Consider the following 14944-nt stretch of genomic DNA (forward strand, 5'->3'; position numbering starts at 1 on the left):
ATTTTCCTATAAGTCATGTTTAAATAGACGCCATCATACCGACGTTCTAGACGCGCATAATCACCGCCAACATGTGCTAAACCTGATCTGATGACCTGCATCCAACATCCATTAATTCATGCCTTTGGGGTTATGTAACGTCCCTTGTAGGATGTGGAACCGGGAACATGCACGACAGTCAGTACATTTACCGCTTGGGCATCTGGGATTTGTACACGTGTTATGGCATTTTGTTTGTGGACTGTACTATGGCTGTTACTCCATACTGCAATCAAATGGGTAACTCAGTTAGTTTACATATGGATGAGACTTATTAATGGTATGTCCAAATGATGTTTAATGGATGTGCTCCAGCATTGGGAATGTATGTCACAGTGAGCCACACACTATAATGTGCTACACTTTCACACAACCATAGGTGGAGCATGCTTTGCCACTACATCCATGATTACATTATATAGGAGCCCTCATTAACACACCGGGGAATCCATGGAGTGTGTGGGGAACAGTGATTACACACATGGATTCCGCAATTGGCTCTGCTCCACTGAGGGACAGTTGTTTACTCGATGTGGTGGCGACAGCAGACACTGTTTGCCTTGATTGATGAATGGCCTCTGACAATCGGGCATGTACCTACCGATGTACCTAGGAACATATACATACAGTATCAACATATGCTGATAGGTGCGTGTACTGTTCAGGTGTTGACATTCCTTGTTCCAGTAGCTGTTGTGTGTGCAATGGTTGTGGGCTGCCTATGTAGGATTCACACAGTAGGCCACCTATACATTACAGTTTACAGGTGGTCGTGTGTGTGTGCCATCCATTTTACTGTGTGTGCAGGTGGAGGGGTGTGTCAGTCCGTAGGGGCCTACACTGTCACAGTATGTGCTATGCGTTCCCTCTTTGCCAAGGCGTAGGCATATTGGGCATGCCTCCGTCTGCCTACTGGGGCTGGCACAGGGTGTTCGTGGCCTGAATCCCTCTGTGCCTGTGATGGCCTTGGCTATTGTGGTGGGCTGTGAGGGCCTTCACCATTATGTCCCTGCTGCAGCTGTTTCCGCAGGATCATATTATGTAGCATGGCACATACTATGAAGATGTGGGCACACGTGCCTGGACAGTACTGCAAGGCTCCACCTGATATGTCCAAGCAACGGAACCGTGATTTCAGCATCCTGAACACATGCTCTATGATGATTCTGGTTTGTGCCTGTGCCTCATTATGGCGTTCTTGCATGGGTGTGTGTGCATTTCTGATGGGAATCATCATCCATGGCTCCAGTGCATAGCCAGCATCCCCCACAAGGTGGCCATGTGGGATGTCCCCCCTGACAAATACCTGATACAGCTGTGAGGCATGCCAGATGTGGGAGTCATGGTAGCTTCCAGGGCTGCCAGCATGGGCATTGCACATGACCTGGCAGTTGATGGAGTGGCATCTCTTGCGGTTTATGTAGTGCCTACCATGCTCACCGGGTGGTGACTTGATATGTATGTGCGTGCAGTTTATCGCACCCAGTACCTCCGGGTAGTGTGCCACATGGTGGAAGTGACGCATATTGCTGGCCAACTCCTCCTGAGTTCGGGGGAAGTTTATATGCTCATTAGCATGTGGTAACATGGCATCCAGGAACTGGTGTAGTACCCTGGATGCTGATGCCTGTGAGATCCCCATTACATCTGCAGTTGGCCTTTGAAAGGTACCTGTGGCTAGTATTCGCAAGCTTACACATACCTTCATGCCCACTGGGATGGGTTCCCCTCTGTTGTTTTTGGATCTCAGGCGTGGCCGGCACAGCTCAACTATTTGCTGTAGGATGTCCCTGTCCACCCTGTAATGCTCTACTATCTCCAGATCATGTAGCCCCTGGTAAGTTACCCTTGGTCTGAACACTCTTCTCCTCCGCCGGGGGCGGTGGTTGTCAGCATCATCCTCCACAACACCTTCAGTCTTTAACACATGGTGATGAATCACAGCTATGACAGCTCCCAACATGAACATTGTAAAAGTTCCCCATCTGTTTACACCGAAGGTGCAGTGTTTGGGGATACACAGGTGTGTGTGAGGTGTCTTCACACTTTATACTATTGTGCTGTGAACACTGATGATGTCATAGGGTGTGTATGTACGATCGTAGTTACAGGGTATCTTATGTGTTTTACCACAGGTACTGCTATTGTGGTTCCTTTGGTGTTGAATTACATTTGGCTGCCGTGGATTACCTCTTGCCCTTCCCTTTACATTTCTTAATGTTTCACCTCCCATTTTCTGGCATGCATCCAGCAGCCTGCTTTCATTTGTACTTTCCAAAACCTGGCTTATCTTGTGAAATGTTTTCTATGGCCGTTCTACTGCAGGTTTGATTTGCTCTGCTATGACAGTTCTCTTTTCTTTGCAATCCGACACCTCCCCTATCCTGTTTTGCAGTTTCTGCAAGCAGACTTGTCAGCTGCCATCGATTGCCCACTGTGAGTTAATAGGTGTTAATTGTTCAGTTGTACTCCAATTACCCTACTGCGGCATTTCCTTATTTTCTTCCCCTAACCTTCCTGTTTGAGCTATGGTGTGCATCCGCTTACCGGGTTTCCTGCACGTTTTCATCCCCGTGCACATGCACATTCGGGCACCATATGTGCTCTCAGCTAAACAATGCTATGCCTACATCCCCACCCCTATCCTGCGGCTTTGCTTAGCAATGGGCAGGCCGGATTTGCATTGCTCCAATGTGCTTACAGCTACGGTGGCACACCCCACTGCTGATATCATGTATACCTCAAAACTACTCCTCTGTGTTGTAGCGCTGTGCCATATGGTAAATCCTTAGTCCGGCGGGACGTTTGCGATTCACTATTACTTGCCTCATTTGCATGGCATTGACTACTAATTCCTAGTTACCGCGCCGAACACTGTCACAGACCCTTAGCAACTCTTGCAGCTTGGTTGTGGTGTACCATGCATACCATTGAGTATTATGGTGAAATCATGATTTGTATTACATTGCGATTTTATGACATTTGTATATATTTTCTTTGTGTTCCCATTTGCGCACACATGCCCTGCGGTTGTACTTTGCGTTACTGTGGACATGACATTAAATGTTGTTTTTTAGGTGGTGTGCATCTTTTCTTATGCCATTGGCTGTATATTTAGCTATTGGCATATGTTACATGAGTCTGGTCTGCTTTCATAGCTCCAATGTTCTGTTTGGAAAAATGTAAACCATTTTTTTTTGGTTTACATTTCTGTGGGCTTATGCTACGCCTGCACCACTTCATGAATTGCTATGTACCTTCATTTGCATGGTGCTGTACTGCACATGGGGTGATTACCATACCTAAGCCGAGGGCTGCGCAGATCTGGCGTACGCTGGTAGTGCACGTGGAATTGGTTCGTACCTGAATCGCTCGGCGGCCATATTTGGCATTATACCACCTACGCTACGCCTGTGCCTGGCCCAAGTGTCATGAATCCCGGGGATAACGTCTTTTTTGGATAATTTCTTGGGAGTTTGCATAGATTTGGGGCTGCACAGATTACAGTGTACGTGTTGGCATATTGAACTGTACTAGTTTGTTGTATGGCAGTATGTAGTTTTTTTTATAAAGATGTTGAAGAGAAGAGGTCCAAGAATTGAATCTTGTAGTATCTCTATGGTAACTGGTAGAAAAGTGAAATAGTCATTTTGCCATTTGACTGCTTGCTTTCTTTTGGACAGATAACTGAGGAACCATGTAATGGACAGTTTGGAGAGACTGATGGATACTAGTTCAGAGATTAGTTGCTGATGCAGTACTGTGTCAAATGTTTCGGCTTGATCAAGGAACATAGTGGACACTAGATTTCCATTGTTCCTATACTGATTTATGGTGTTTGTGAAATTTAGTGGAGCTGTGGTTATAGCATATTGGATTCTAAAGCCTTGTGCTGTGGAGAGTAGATTGTTAAGGTAATATATGAGATGTGTATGGATGCATTCTTCCAAGATCTTAGTGAGGAGAGGATGACTGGGTCTGTAGGTGTTAAAATCTGTTTATGTACCACCTTTGTATAGTGGTATAATGTAGGAGTATATCCAAATTGTAGGAAAATGATTTTCTGATATGGACCTGTTTATTAATATGGAAATTGGGAAAGCAATAGCATCAAATAGTACAACCTCTGCGAGTGAGCCATATGATGCTTCGGACCTAAGGCTTATTGGTTCAGACAGGACCGGCAATAGACCCAATCCAGGTGAATAGTCCCTTTGGGAATAGTTTCACATTTACTTATGTCAGCTATAATATTATATTGGTCTGCTGCTTAATGATCCTATGCTGAACCGGCTCAGATCTATTTAACTTTGGTATTATTTTGGACAGCGGTCTTTATTAATATATTTAAACATGGAATTGCATAATTTAATAAATGGGCTGTCTTCTGACAGAGACGATCTTTCTGTTTTTGGAATTGGTCCCCTTGGTGAAAAGTTGGATGACCTTGGCAACACAGGCCTTGATGAAAATTGTGTAAACATTTTTTCAAATCTTAACAAACATATGAGATCTTTGAGAAATAATGTTTGGCATTACAAACTTTTTCGTGCATATTTACTCAAAGGCATCACTCCATGAGGGTTACGAGTACTTACCCAGCCATTGGTTAATTCCCCTGATGATCTTCTATTGAAACAATGGAATGAAATTCAACAAGAGACAACCCTGAAATTTGTTGAAGTACTAGCAAATTTCCATAATAGAGTCATTGAACAAGAAATTAAATCCATTTCTTCTTTTAGTGATAAGGCCAAGCAATTTGAGGGTCAGACCATATATACAAATAGTATCAAGAACATAAGCAAGGAACTTATGACATTGGAATCACAGCTTAAGGATAAGAAAAAGAAAAAGTTCCAAAGGTATTTAGATGATTATACTAGAGGGGATCCCTTCAATTTTACAAACAAAAACAAACCTGTACGATTTTCTCCTTCGAATCGTACCTATCCCAAGAGGAAACGGACTAAATCTATCCTTAAGAAAGGCACATATAACTATACTGACACTTCAGCTGATGAATATTCATCCTCATGTCTTGATACTGATTCAGGGGGTGCCACAGGCTCACCAGTATCAAAGAGAAAAAATTCTGTCACCTCACAGGATTTACACATAGGAGGAGGGGGGGCAGGAAACATAAAAGATGTGGACAACATGGAAATGCTATTAGAGATGTTTGTGACCAAACAACCACTGTAAACATTACTAATATTTCATCACATGTCCTCTCCTCCTCTGAAATTGACATTCTTAATAAAGGATTATCATTCATCCCTGTTTTTTTTGTTTCTGAAGAAAGTTTTGTTCATTTTGTAGAAATCTTAACCTTAAACTATTCTTCCAGGAACAAGAACCAAAGATATGTGATGAATTTAAATACAATAGGTCTTCGTTCATGCCACCCATGAATCACCAAGTTTACATGTTTCAACAAGCCATTATCAAAAATCTACATTTTCAATTTAGACCAATTCCACCATTACCTAATAATGTATCCAAAATTTGCATGGAAAATATCAACACATTGGCAAACAATCACAATCTAGTTATAATTGGTGCTGACAAAGGTGGTTCTATATTGATTCAGGATACATTACAATATGATCATGAAGCACTGAACCAATTATCCAACGCACACTATTACTCGGAACTCACCATCGATCCAACACCAGTATTCAAGGAACAGATTGATTCTTTCCTTCGTTTAGCTGTTGCAGAAGGTATCATCACTCAAAACACACAGCATCAACTCACCATTGCCAACCCTTGTCCACAATACATTTATTTCCTACCTAAAATACACAAGGACCTTCAACACCCACCCGGCAGACCCATTGTTTCAGGCAGAAATTCATTAACAGAACCATTATCTCTATTCCTTACCAAATTTCTTAAGCCCCTTTTACAATGTGTCCATTCTAGAATTCAAGATACCACGAATTTTACAGATTATCTCTGATACACAGCTTGAGCCCGACTGGTTACTTTGCACATTGGATGTAAAATCATTATATACCAACATACCACATTGGGCTGGCCTAGAGGCGTTGGAATACTGGCTCAACAAAACTGAAATATACAAGCCAGGTTTCAACACCCTTTTGTTGTGTTTAACAGAACATGTTTTGATCAAAAATGTGTTTTTTTACAAAGACAAATGCTATTTACAAACCAAGGGGACAGCTATGGGTGCATCTTTTGCACCCATATATGCCGATTTGTTCATGGCATACTTTGAAGAACAGGTTATTTACGACAACTCTCATAACATTTACATGGTTGAAATGGATATTTAGCGCAGATATTTGGATGACTGCTGGTTGGTATGGAGAGCGAATAAAGAATACCTTTCGGAATTTGTTTCTTATTTGAACGAAAATAAATGGGGGATTGAATTTTCTGTCAGCTATGATAGAGATAAAATTATCTTCTTAGATGTATTGGTTTGCCGTGCATCTGATCATACACTGACTACAGAAATTCATCGTAAACTCCCCCAAAATAATTCACTTCTCCATGCAACCAGCTTTCATCCTCCTCACATCTGGAAAAACATTCCCAAATCACAGTTCATGTGCATTAAACGCATTTGTTCTGATCAGCACACTTATAGACACTTCAGAGATGATTTAGTACATCGATTCCATGACCGTGGGTATAAAATGGGTCAACTATTACATACCAAACACACAGTTGACCAGATGGAATGCACTGAATTGCTTCATTACAAAACTAGACACAAATCACCTTCAGTAACACCTAGATTTATCACCACATATGGTCGGAATACCAACATATTGATGCAAATTGTTCAACATAATTGGAACATATTAACATGTGAACCTAGACTTCAGGACATTCTTGGAGACAGATGTTCGTTTTCCTTTCGGAAAGGCAAAAATCTGTCTGCCTTTTTTAATCACTTTAAACATCTTGAGAAGAAAGGTACCATAAGTATTCAGACCACATTATCAGGGGATCCATTAATTGGTTGCTTCCCTTGTGGACACTGTATCTATTGTAACATCATACTCAAAACCATCAGTTTCATCAGTCAAAACACCCCTCAAGTATTCAATATAACATTTTTTGCTAACTGTTCCTCAGATTGGGTCATTTATTTGGCCAAATGCACATGTCCTGCATTCTATATTGGCCAAACCTCCAGACCCTTGAAGCTTCGAATCTCTGAAAACTTTAGTGATATCAGACACAAGAGAGACACCAATGCTTTATATAAACATTCTTTGGTACATCCAAAGGCTATTTTTAGTTTTACTATTATTGATAAAATTAGAAGATCCAGGCATAACAAATCAGGTTGGCATAATTTATTAAATTCAGTGGAGAAAAAATGGATCATTAAACTTGGTGGGCTCTTTAAGCCAGGTCTGAATGAGCATATGTAATTAAGCACATGACTCACTTGAGTATTTAAATACAGGTTCTTTTTGTTGTTTTTTTAAACACTGAAGAAGGCTTTGTTAAATATTTGCCGAAACCAGTCTGTTTTTCAAGAACCTCAATCAATAAATTTATTTTCAAGGTGCCTTGTATGCTGGTCCTGTTTTCGTTTTGTTTGAAAGCAATAGCATCAGCAGACATTTTAGATGACCAGATGGACTTTTGTTAGCTAGGGTAGTAGATTTAACTTGTACTTACGTATGGCAGAGGTAGATAAGAGTGAAGTTCAATGGATTGGGGTGGTCTGGATAAGGTGATGGGAGAGAGCGGGGGGTTACAGGATCTTTACTGGTTAGAGACAGAATTGTCTGGATGAACAACTAATTTAACTGCATTGAAATGCCACTTCAGTAACTTGTGTAAGGTGGGGTATTCGTTTTATTGGGGTGCATTAGTCTTTTTAAGGAAGACCAGAATAGCGTTCAGTTACTTTAGCATCTGAGTTGGAGAGTTTTGTAGTAGTTTTGCATATCATGTTTGATTTTGAGAGTTTGCAAGATTTTTTAGTTGACTAAATAGCTGGAAAGTACTATTTGTCTGTATTTGTGCCATTCTTTCCAGGCTTTGCCTCTTTGTGTCATTAGTTTCCTAGTTTCTTAGTTAACCATGGAGCTGGATTAGATTTTGCTCTTTTCTGACATACCGGGTCTTGGTCATTAAGGATATTTTAAGGAAGTTTCATTAAAGTGAGTGACTGTATTATACAGGTGCATGTTTTTAATATATTTCAATTCTGTTGTGATAGTGCACTGATGAATGTCTCTCTGTTAAATTTAAGATTTCATACCTAGTTATATATAATTTGTTTTTCATGCTTTGTCTAACTTCTGGTTGCATATGTTGGCAGATGATCATTTATGGTGTCTTGTAAACATCCAGCTGTCAGTATTCTATTAGCTTTGATTATATCCAGTCTAAGGTTGATTCCCTATTGATGTATTTTTTTTTTATCCAGTGGTAGAGGTAATTAGTTGTGTAAATCCATATAGGTTTATTACTTTTGTATTTCTAAGTTGCCAGTCAATGTTTATGTTTTCTGAGATAATGGTTTTATAGTGGGTATGGTGAGATATCCAGTGAAGGAGATTTTTCAGTAGTCTTGATATTTTGCCTGGTGGGATATAAATTTCTGAGATATATATTGTTTTTCTATTGTTGATGTTTAGTGGTGACAGCATTGTTAAATGTTAGAACATTTTATCTGAGTAAAGTTACATTTAGAAAGTTTTTATAGAGAATAGCAATACCACCATCCCATTTATTATTTCTGTCCAGTCTTATGTTTTAGCCAGGTGGTATCATTTCATTATCTGTTATTGAAACTAGGTTTCAGTAGGGACATGGTGCAGCTTGTTTGTGTGGGCCAGTATTAGTATGTGAGTTTGGAAAAAGTATTGCTGATTTATGGTATGTGGTTAGGTGGGCAAGGATAAAGAGAAGACAAAATAGTATAATATTGATTAGTAACATTGCCAGTGTTGAGCAACTTACTTGTAAGTCATAGTATGTGATGTTCATTGCGCATACAGCTGCAGTAATCACAGATGGGTTCTCTGCCGTCAGGCGGGTCCTCGGTCGGCCGAATTCCAAAGTCTAGGTCCGGCGTCGGTTGCTGTCGCTTTCTTTCCTGACGTCAGTGAAGCAGGGGTATATAAGACACAGCCGACGCCATTTTCTTCAGTCTTTTTTGCCGCGCGGTGCCCGAAGCAGAAGCAGTTCGCAAGTGCCAGTCGGCCAGCTCCTGAATTCTGAAAATTGGAAACCGAAGTCTTCATTAAAGCTAAGTACCCCGTTGGGGAAACTTTTCTTGCCTCAGACCGATGTCAGAAAAAGTTAACAATTATATTTCTTGTGGGAAGCAAATACCGCATAAGGATTTCCATTCCCTCTGCATACCTTGTTTAGGCCCAGACCACGATGTCTTGGGCTGTCGCTTTTGCGCTACTTTCAATAAACGCACTATTAAGTGTCGGGCGGAGTTCGCCCAACACTTTTTTGGTAAAGCCTTTGATTATAAAATGTTGTCGTAGACTCCGACTACCGTTTTGTCCAAAAAACGCAAGGACAAGGACCGACACGCGAGGCCCGCGGTCCCCACCGACACCACGCCAAAACCGGCTACACGTGGTCCGGTTCTCAGCGAGACGCCTATGCAATCCCTGACTACCGACGACACTTCTTTGGTGGTGTCTTCTGTAACCGAGACCGCAGGTTCCTCGGCCCATACCCAGACTACAACCACCGAAGCCACTGTGAGCATTGAGCCTCCTAATGTGGACAGGTCTACTTCCACCCATGGTGTCTTTAGACCCTCATCTTCCTTTTCCATTAAGGCCTTTACTAAATCCAAATCAGCCAGGCATCCCAAGAGGCCTGTTGCACAGGGCCCATCTCCAGGCCCCATGCCTAAAAAGCAGATGCTTAAAATGGCTGAGGATTTAATTATTCTTATCAGGGGTTCCCAACTCCCTCCAGACAAGAGACCCAGAGTGGAGGAAGAGTCTCCCTCTTCTGATCAGGGCTCCATTTTTTCAGAACATTCTGATGTAGAGGAACACTCTTACTCCCCTTTTGAAGATTCTGATGCAGAGCAGTCCATTCTTTCTGTATCTCCTCCTGAGGATTTTTCTTTTGGGGAAACCTTGCACACCTTGAGGGGACACTTCCATTGGGAAAGCCAAGACTTTTCTGATTCCAAGAAAAGACTTAGGGAATTTCTTTTGTTACCTCAACACAGACCTCTGGCGAAACCTCCTGTCTTGGATGTACTTGATGATGTTTATTCGGAGGCTTGCCTTAATCCTGATTCCTTGCCTCCTGCCCCAGTCAAGCCTGTTAGGTACTACAGAGTTCCTAACTCTCACCAATTTCTTTACAAAAGCCATAATGCTGACCCTGAAACCATTTCTCAAGGCCCCAAGGGAATGAAGGCCTCTACTGCTAAGAATCCACTACCTTCCGAAAGAGAGTCAAGATCCTTAGAAAGGTGGGGAAAAAAGGTATATACCTCGGCCACCCTAACCATGAGGGCCTTAAATTGTCAGTTTCATATGCTTAAATATCAGCAGTTTCTGTTATCACAATTAAGAAATAAAATGTCTCAACCTGAACAACCAGATTTGAAGGAGTTGCAGGATATGATGCATAGTGCAGAACAAGTGAGTAAACGCACCTTACAATGTGGCTATGATGCCCTAGAGGCCTCAAATAGAGCTGCTGTTACAGGATCAGTCATTCGTAGACATGCCTGGCCTAGGGAACAAATCTTGCCTGATCATGTGAAAGCTAAACTACTAGATGCTCCTTTACAAAAGGATGTGCTATTTGGTACTAATGCTGAGGAGATACTACGGAAAATGGAAGAAAAAGCCAAATCTATGCAAACTGTCAAAGCTTTTCTACAGGTTCTACCACCACGTTTTAGCAGAAATTGGCCTTCTAAAAACTGGTCCTTTCCAGCCACGGACAAGCCCCAAAGAGGTAGATACAGGCGCACAAGGGGCAGAGGACAATCACAAGGGTCATATAGAGGCAGGCAATGGCAAACTCCAGCACCCAGAGGGGGCGAAGACAGTGTACAACAATACAGGAAACAAACCCAATGACTTCCTCCTTTCCATGCCAAGCGAGTCTCAGCTGGCAGCACCCTTGGGAGGAAAGCTGGCATTATTTACAAGAAATTGGCATATTGTCACGACAGACAAATGGATCCTGGACGTTATAAACAGAGGCTACAGATTTCATTTTTACACTCTCCCAAAAATGAGAGGCATGCCAAACCTGCCACACAATCAAAGGGCAGAGGCACAACTACAAATTTCAAAGCTCATAGACATGAAAGCTATTCAAGAGGTACCTACTCACGAACAAGGTCAAGGTTTTTATTCCAGGCTATTTCTGGTACCAAGGAAAGGAACCGACTGGAGACCCATTTTGGACTTATCCATCCTAAACACATTCTTACTCGTGCCAAAATTCAAGATGCTCACATTACAGCAGCTTCTTCCCATGCTGGGCAAGGAGTTTTGGCTGGTAACATTGGACCTCAAGGAGGCATACCTGCATGTCCCAATCAGACAAAGCTGCAGAAGATACCTCAGATTTCTTGCAGGTTCAATCCACTATCAATTCTCTGCATTGCCCTTTGGCTTATCTGCTGCGCCCAGAGTATTCACAAAATGCCTGGCATCAGTAATTGCCTACTGCAGACTTCAAGGGATACAAATTTACCCTTATTTGGATGACTGCCTGATCCAAGCGGACAGCAAGCACATACTTCTGGAACATCTGTCTTATGCAACATGGTTACTGAATTCTCTGGGATACACAATCAACAAAGAGAAATCCAGGCTAACACCATCTCAGAAAATAACTTTCCTGGGTGCCAACTTGGACACAAACACCCAGATGGCCTATCTTACGCCAGAAAAACAGGGGCAACTAACTCAGTACTTCAAAATACTAGCAAATTGTACCAGGCTTACTGCAAGGAAAATCCTGCAGGCTCTGGGCTTCATGGCATCTTGCATTCTTTTAATCCCATGTGCAAAGCTGCATATGAGGAAACTTCAATGGTACCTAAAAAAACTATGGCCTCAACACAGCCACAGTTTGGAAACAATAATACCAATAATTCCATGTTTGCAAAAGGAATTTCTATGGTGGGCCCAAGCATGTCAAACAAACACAGGTCTCCCATTCTGCAAGCCTCAAGCAAATCAAGTCATCACAACAGACGCCTCAGATTATGCCTGGGGGGCGCACATGACAGACAGGTGCATTCAGGGCAAATGGTCCCAAAAGGAAAAGCACCTTCACATCAATCAAAAAGAAATGCTAGCAGTGATAAATGCAATTACAGCTTTCAAGGACCTCCTGCATCCAGGACAATTATTGATAAGAACAGACAACACCACAGTAATGTAGTATATAAACAAACAAGGAGGAACACATTCATACCCTCTGTGCAGACTAGCCATGACACTTTGGAACTTGGCTCTGGAATGGCAAATCGAACTTCAAGCACAGTACTTGCCAGGTTTGGAAAACACGCTGGCAGATAATCTAAGCAGAAATATGACAGATCCACACGAATGGAAGTTGAATCCTCAAGTGTTTACAAAGATAATCCAAGCATGGGGGAGGCCAGACATAGATCTCTTCGCCTCCCACAGTTTTGTTCAAGGACCTTTCATCCAAAGGCCTGGAGAGTGGACGCCCTTTCATTCAGTTGGATAGCATGGACAGTTTACGCTTTCCCACCTCTGCCTCTTCTGCCCAAGGTGCTCTTGAAAGCAAGAGCTGACAGACCGAAGATGATACTGATTGCTCCAAACTGGCCAAGACAACACTGGTACCCTCTCCTGAGGAGCCTAACACATACTCCTCCCTGGCCCCTACCTCTAAAGCCTATTCTGCTGACTCAGCACAGCTACAAAACTCTTCACAGTCAGCTGAAAACACTCAATCTCGCTGCATGGAAAATTCCTTAACACCACAACAGACCCTACTCCCCAAAGAGGTGCAGGATGTCATTCTGGAGGCCAGAAGGCCATCTACTAGAAAGGCTTACTCCGCAAAATGGAAACGGTTTTGCTCTTGGAATGAGAAAAAAGGCCAGGACCCTAGAAAACTGAATTTGCCTCGGGTATTACAGTATCTAGCTGAGCTGCTGAACAGTGGACTTTCATTTTCCTCCATAAAAATCCATGCCTCAGCCATTTCTGCAGAATTCAACACGGATCCACCCTTATTCTCTCACCCACTCTTAAGACAGTTCCTCAGAGGGGCTAAGAATATAAGACCACCAAGGAAACAACCAGTGCCAGCCTGGGATCTTAATTATATTCTAGAAAAATTAACATTGCCTCCCTTTGAACCAGCTGCCTCAACAGATTTGCAATATTTGTCCTGGAAAACAGCTTTCCTTCTGGCCATTACCTCAGCTCGTAGGGTTTCGGAACTACAAGCCCTCATGGCTGTGCAGCCCTTTCTCATCTTCCATCAGGACAGGGTTTCCCTTCGAACCAACCCGTCATTTATGCCTAAAGTGGTATCCAGGGTAGCTTTCAATCAAGCCATACACTTACCTACCTTTTATCCCAATCCTCAAAACAAAGGGGAAAGGCTGCTACACTCCTTAGGCATCCATATACAGCTACGTTATTATTTAGACAGAACAAAGCCTTTCAGGAAATCAGAACAATTTTTTGTGTCCTATGCTGTAGGAGCTCAAGGGAAGCCAGTTACAGACAATTTCAAAATGGATAGGCCACTGCATACGGTTTTGTTACTCCTATCATGGAAAGTCTGTCCCTACAGGCATCAGATCCCACTCCACCAGGGCCACAGCTACCTCTACAGCCTTCCTCATAGGAGTTCCTACCAAAGATATTTTAGAGGCAGCCACTTGGAGTTCTGTGCATACCTTCACAAAACACTACCACCTGCCTTTATATTCCAAAACTAGAGCAGGCTTTGCCACTGCTGTGTTGCAGGGCATTCTGGCTCATCCCAGTTCCACCTAGTGCCTACCACCCTGTGCGTAGCTTTGGGATTCTACCCATCTGTGATTACTGCAACGGTATGCACGATGAACATAGTACAGTTTTGTACCTACCATAAATGTAGATGTTCGAGTGCTAATACAGCTGCAGTACAGGTTTCCCTCCCTCCTTCCCCTCTTGGTAAAGGCCTAGGGCCTAACCCCTCTTCATACACCCTGATTGGGTTATCCTTCTATGGTATATTTGCTTGCAACTACTGATTTTTGATTATATTCCATTGCATGTATATAAATATAATTTATGTATTGCCTTCCTCCTGGGGGCACCTGACATCTGGGGCAAGAAAGACTAAAGAAAATGGCGTCGGCTGTGTCTTATATACCCCTGCCTCACTGACGTCAGGAAAGAAAGCGACAGCAACCGACGCCGGACCTAGACTTTGGAATTCGGCCGACCGAGGACCCGCCTGATGGCAGAGAACCCATCTGTGATTACTGCAGCTGTATTAGCACTCGAACATCTACATTTATGGTAGGTACAAAACTGTACTTTTTAAGTGGTGTATGTTTGGCTGTAAAGGTGGCTTGGAAGGCAATAACAGCTGAGATTTAATTACCAGGGATTTTTTTTTTTTTTTGGTGGTATAGAGTGGCTACAAGTTTAATTAAAACTGAATAATACTGTTGGAGGAGTTCTTTGTATTGGGTCGATCATTCTGATTGGGTGATAGCTTTTGGGTTTGGAGTTTAAAGGGAATAATGTAGTGAAGGTGGAGGGTGGGTAGGAATTTGGCAGTAGGGTTGGTGAGTGTAATGAGCTCGAGCAGAGGGAGTGTGAATGGGGTGGGTCACCCCAACAGAAAACTAGCTATGAAATGTTGAGATGGTACCATTTGGAAGTCAACATGAACAGGTAGGCTACAAGGGGAT

General features: G+C 42.5%; 1 protein-coding gene across 1 annotated transcript in view; it reads left to right on the top strand.

Moving 5' to 3' along the window:
• The first annotated feature begins 4392 nt into the window (after positions 1 to 4392).
• Positions 4393 to 14944, top strand: part of LOC122814240 (cytochrome P450 4B1-like) — a 535277-nt gene continuing 524725 nt past the window's right edge. The window contains exons 1-2 of the mRNA XM_044086838.1: positions 4393 to 4515; positions 5390 to 5765. Coding sequence (XP_043942773.1) covers positions 4393 to 4515; positions 5390 to 5765 — 499 coding nt within the window. The remainder of the gene's footprint in view (positions 4516 to 5389; positions 5766 to 14944) is intronic.

Source organism: Protopterus annectens, chromosome 10.part0 (genome assembly GCF_019279795.1).
Source record: "Protopterus annectens isolate FY-2018-M chromosome 10.part0, PAN1.0, whole genome shotgun sequence".
NCBI lineage: Eukaryota > Metazoa > Chordata > Ceratodontiformes > Protopteridae > Protopterus > Protopterus annectens.